Source organism: Limulus polyphemus, unplaced genomic scaffold (assembly GCF_000517525.1).
Source record: "Limulus polyphemus unplaced genomic scaffold, Limulus_polyphemus-2.1.2 Scaffold1942, whole genome shotgun sequence".
Classification (NCBI taxonomy): Eukaryota; Metazoa; Arthropoda; class Merostomata; order Xiphosura; family Limulidae; genus Limulus; species Limulus polyphemus.
Genome location: NW_013667552.1, coordinates 73,908 through 79,920, shown reverse-complemented (window position 1 = coordinate 79,920; position 6,013 = coordinate 73,908). Strand labels below are relative to the sequence as shown.

The following is a 6,013-nucleotide window of genomic DNA, read 5'->3' as shown; positions in this document are numbered from 1 at the left end:
GAATCTATGACAAAGTTGCACCTTTGGCAATCCAGCTTTCCTGTCACGTAGACACTATGTGTGCCTGCCATTTTACACTTAGCTGTTAGGACTTTGACGATGGGGGTTGGTGGGAGTCCCTCAGCACCAACTACTAGTGGTTTCCTGAAGCTGACCTATTGGTAGTATTCTTCTTACACAGGCTCCTCATATGTCCTTGCTCTCCACAGTTCCTACAACATTTCTTGGTACCAGCCTCTCCTGCCATGGTATCTTCCCTGTGTTGAAGTTTCCACCATTGAGCTTTCTTGTGCCCAGGTTTGTTACAGTGCCAGCAAAGTCCCTTAAACCTCTCTGAAAGCTGACTTTTTCTGGCCCTGAATCCTTATGACTGTACCTACCTTCGTACCTCTGTGCTGGATTTAACATGGTATTCGAATTCAAGAGCTCTGGCCATTGCATCCTGCATAGTAGAGGGGTGTGCTTACTTCACTTGTATCTTCAGTTGTGGACTGTCCAAATTGCTCCCTCAGCAACAAATTGAGGACATTGGATGGTGCAGTTGGGTAGGTCTTGTGTGCCATACTTTCAAAGTCCTGTGCCAGCTCTTGCAGGCTCTCCTCTTTAGCACGGACTCTCATCCTAAACCTAGTCCTGTAGACTTCAGACTGATTTTGGGTTACATACCCGAGTTCTATAGCAGCTACCATTGATCTATAGTTGTGCCTGTCATCTGCTGACAACTGTCCAAGTATTTCCAGTGGATGTCCCTTCAGGCTTGTTGTTAGATATACTGCTTTCTGCTCCTCCGTCCATCCATTCATTTCTGCCAGGAGCTCAAATCATTTTCTATATGCTTCCCATGGTGCCTTCCCATCGAATTCCTGTGGCTTCTTTCGTACTAGATCACCCCTATTGCTGACATTCATGTCTGGGATGTGACTTCTGGCAGGACTGAAGATGTCTGTAATAGGGTTTAGCTGCAGGGTCTGGAAGAGGCTTCCCATTGTCCGGGGGTGATTATGTTGATGGCTGATATATCCTACTTGTGTACAAGACAGTAAATCATCCTTTAATGTATTTAATTCACTTTGAAATTTACTCATCTTTCCCATTTGTGTATGCTGGCTTTCTCTCAACTGTTGGACAATTTCTTCATTTTTTTTTCCTCCAACCACTGCTGTAGTCTCTCTTCTTGTTTCTTTTCTTTTTCCTCCAACAACTGCTGTAATTTCTCTTCTTATTTCTTTTCTCGTTCTTCTTGTTTCTTTTCTTTTTCCTCCAAGAACTGCTGTAATCTCTCTTCTTGTTTATGTTGCTGTTCAAGCTGCCACAGTTGCAGGTTTTCTTGCAACTGCTGTTGTCTCTCTTCTTGTTTATTTTCTCGTTCTTCTTGTTTCTTTTGCTGTTCTCGTATTGCTGCCATCAAATCTACTAAGCTGTGGTTTAATTTGCCACCTCTCGTTTCCATCTTATTATTCTTTTTTTTTCTGTCCCACACTCTGACACCAATTTGTTACGTATCTGTGTTCGTTTGTTAAGTTTCCGTAGAAATTCGTTCCGAAGAACTTCAGTGATACTAGTTTATTCTTTCTCAATACAACTTTGCAATACACAGAATTTCCAGAGTCACTTTAACTTAAACACCCGCTACAATTTACAACGATTAACGCACTTTACTTACCATCACTACCCCTCACTTGACTCAATTATTTGTCTCTATATCTGTCTATCTGCGATTCTTCTCCGCTTTATTTGCCGGGCTTATATACTAAAATAGAGGGTGTCTAGAAAAGACTAGAGTTGCCAGGAAAAGGCTAGATCCTTCGAGAATCTCATGACGTGTTACCAGCATCACGTGACTTCCATTGTCGTAACACTATCTTTGTTCTTCTGACAGGTGATGGTCAACATTACATCTTAAATCAGGGTGTTTGTAAAAACACAAACAATACAGAGTGAAATCTATGATGTAATTTTTATTCAGACACAAACAGAAATAGGTACTGACAAATTCAACAAAATGACCTTCTTGTGCTTGCTATTCATATTTTTTAAGTCAAAACCATAATGAAGTCAATGAAATAAAACTTGCTATACAATCAAAAATTTCTTAAGTGTCATAATTAAAGTAAAAGATAAATACTTAATATAAAGATACAACTTACATGCTTTAGGACGTAACAAAACACATATCAAATCTGATAAGATTAGCATCACAGGTTGGCCATTTACTGATCAGTGTGTGTATTGGGCAATATTAATCTTTATCACTGCATATATTTTGGGCTATAACTGTGAAATAGTGAAGTGTTTAGTGTCCAGGCTGTTATAGGTATGATGTGGTTTATGATGGAGAAAAAAAAGAAGAAGAAACATGTTTTTATACTTTATTTTCTAGATGTCAAGGATAGTTAGCTGAACTTTAGAGGCAGTTTTGTACTTGAATAATGGAGGACTTTTCATCTCTATTTCTTTGGCTGGGTTTTGCTGACATCCTCACATATGCACTACCATATGCAATGTACAGGCCGTCAATCTTAATCAGACTCATTGCTACCATATTTCCTGATAATAGGAAGACAAATAACGATTTATAAGCATAAAAAAAAACTGTCTGCCTATTATTGTAACTGAATCCTGGTAATACCCATGACTACAAATCAACACACTATGTACAACATTAAACAATCTACATAACTATAATACTAAACACACATCATAACTGAATCATGGTAACACCCATGACTACAAATCAACACACTATGTACAACATTGAATTTAATCTACATAACTATAATACAAAACAGACATCATAACTGAATCATGGTAACACCCATGACTACAAATCAACACACTATGTACAACACTGAATTTAATCTACATAACTATAATACAAAACACACATCATAACTGAATCATGGTAATACCCCTGACTACAAATCAACACACTATGTACAACATTGAATTTAATGTACATAACTATTACACAAAACAGACATCATAGCTCTATAGGCCATAGTACCATTTTTAAATTCCTTTCTGAATACGGTACTGCATTACATTCCAAATTTAATTAAACCATTTAACTCTCAATGCATTTTAATGAAATTGATATTATCAAGTACATTATAATTCAAAGTTTTATATTATCTATTTAGTATTATCACATCACATGACCTTCGATTTAGAATGTTTTCATTTACGGATTTACCGTACTGTGATAGCCGAAGAAGGGCGTTGCCCAAAACATTGTATCCACAATCATATATATATATATATATATATTAACTCCTTAGTGGTTTGACCTATAACATACTTTATTTTATCTTTTTCAACAACCACTATGCATAATTTCCTACATGGTTTTATACAAACTTCAATTTATATGCAACCATTTATCCATCAGTGACATACGAGTTTTACAGGGAAATTCAAACTACCGTTATGTCTGTTGTAAAGATACTGTCACTAGCTCTTGGCTAGTTTTTTCTTGCCTTATACATATTAGCTTGACAGAAAGTTATATTGAGTTTAGGTTTTAATTTTATACTTTAGTTAATTATGTATTACTTGTGTTTTAAAATTCATATTTAAAGGTTTAATGATTTTTTGCCATCATTTAACGTTCCTTTGCCAAATGTAGCTTTATAATGGCCCACAGGCACCAGATGACATTTCAGCATAAACAATAAAAGACAAAGAACTGAAAAGGGAAATAAAACATTAAAAATAAACTAGAAGTGAAAATGTTAAGACTATTCTAATTATGTAAGTACATATTTTCAATTCTTAATTTGAAACATTTTGTAGCACTGTACATTGATGAATTAGTGATATAGTAGAGAAAATGGAAAATAAAATACAGGATATACCTAAGAAAACTTTTGATATTCATCTAGGAGGTTCTAGAAAGTATGCAAATGAAATGTAAAAACTAAGATAATAAATAGTAATTTTATTTTGTTTGTTTGTTTTGAATTTCCCGCAAAGCTACACGAGGGCTATCTACGCTAGCCGTCCCTAATTTAGCAGTGTGAGACTAAAGGGAAGGCAGCTAGTCATCACCTTCTCTTATTCTCCTTCTCTGACCAAAGAGTGGGGTTTGACTATTCTCCTTATAATGCAATCTCAGCTCCCAATTCTTAAGCATCATCATATTTTTGAGCAGTAATGGGACACAAAAAAATTGACCCACAGATCAAACTTTGGCATGTTAACCACTGGGTCATGTTCAGCCCATTGAAGGTGATCTTGTAAAATGATTCATTTTATACACATTTCTAATGTGTGTGTGTGTGTGTGTGTGTGTGTGTGTACTGACTATACTACATCGAATTAGTAAATGATTATTTTATACACATTTCTAATGTGTGTGTGTGTGTGTACTGACTATACTACATCGAATTAGTAAATGATTCTATTTTATACACATTTCTAATGTGTGTGTGTGTACTGACTATACTACATCGAATTAGTAAATGATTCTATTATATATATGTTTCTAGTGCGTGTGTGTGCATGTGTGTGTATGTATGTATGTATATATATATATATATACACATACATATTGATAGTACTAGTTTGATTTGGTAAATTTAAGATCCTGTAACTTTTTAACATCAAATTACCAGAGTTCTGTACTGATCATCATTAGCTAATCAAATATTACTTAAGAAACCCAAAGAAAGCGGTTTACAAAAAGCTTGACACATACCCAGTTATGATGAGTTCTGTATAGTTATCTGCCCCTGTTCCCCATTCTCCACCAGAAATTGGCCATTCCTTTCAAAAGTAAGAAACAATCAAATCTAGATTCCAAAACAAATAAAACAAAAAACTAATGCCCATTCCAACATATACATTAACAGTTAACATTTTCATGAATCTCTAACTTTTGGAATTCAGAATATCTTTTATTGTATGCGTAATATAGCCTCTGAGTTAACACAATCCTCCACTCTATATGTGATATTGTTATGACAGCAGAAGTTACGCGATGCTTGTAACACGCCATGAGATTCTAGAAGGATCATGTCTGTTCGTGGCGACTCTAGTCTTTTCTACGCACCCTCTATTCTTGTATATAACCACACCAGACAATTAATCGGAACTGGAATAGCATAAAGAGAGATTGAAGATATATTAGATAATTGAGTCAAGTGAGCGGTAGTGACCTTAAGTAAAGTGCGTGAATCGTTGTGAATTATAGAGTGTGTAAAGTTAAAGTGACTGTGGAAATTCTGTGTATTGCTAAGTTGTACTGAGAAAGAATAAACTAGTTTTATTTAAAAAAGGACTTGTATCGCTGAAGTTCTTCAGAAACAATTTCTACGGAAAATTAACAAACAAACACAGATGCAAGAAAGTGGTGTCAGAGAGTGGAACAGAAAGAGAAAGAAAAAAAAAAAAGATGGAAACGAAAAGTGGCAAATCAAACTACAGCTTAGCAGATTTGATGGCAGCAATACAAGAACAGCAAAAGAAACAAGAAGATATACAGCAGCTGTGGCAAGAAAACCTGCAATTGTGGCAGCTCCAACAGCAAAATTAACAAGAGAGACTACAGCAATTGTTGGAGGAAAAAGAAAAGAAACAAGAAGAAAAAGAAAATAAACAAGAAGAAAGATTACAACAGCTGTTGGAGGAAAAAGAAAAGAAACAAGAAGAAGGAGAAAATAAACAAGAAGAGGGACTACAGCAGTTGTGGGAGGAGAAAGAAAATGAAAAAGAAGAGAGACTATAGCAGTGGCAACTGCAACAAGAAAGGAAAGAAGTACAAATGAAAAAGCTTAGTACATTTCAAAGATAATTAAATATATTAAATAATGATTTACTGTCTTTTACACAAGGTGGATACATTAGCCATCGACTTAATCCGCCCCAGACAACGGCAAGCCCCTTCCAGACCCCGCAGCTAAACCCTAATGCAAACATCTTCAGGCCTGTTAGAATTCGCAACCCAGATATGAATGTCAGCAATAAGGGTGATCTAGTATGAGGGAAGACACAGGAATTCAATGGTAAGGCACAC

At 35.6% G+C, this 6,013-nt stretch overlaps 1 protein-coding gene across 1 annotated transcript in view; it reads right to left on the bottom strand.

The window, feature by feature from the left end:
- Nucleotides 1–6,013, bottom strand: part of LOC106465433 (syntaxin-binding protein 5-like) — a 146,765-nt gene that overhangs the window by 72,093 nt on the left and 68,659 nt on the right. Inside the window, exon 13 of the mRNA XM_022393333.1 lies at nt 4,697–4,764. Coding sequence (XP_022249041.1) covers nt 4,697–4,764 — 68 coding nt within the window. The remainder of the gene's footprint in view (nt 1–4,696; nt 4,765–6,013) is intronic.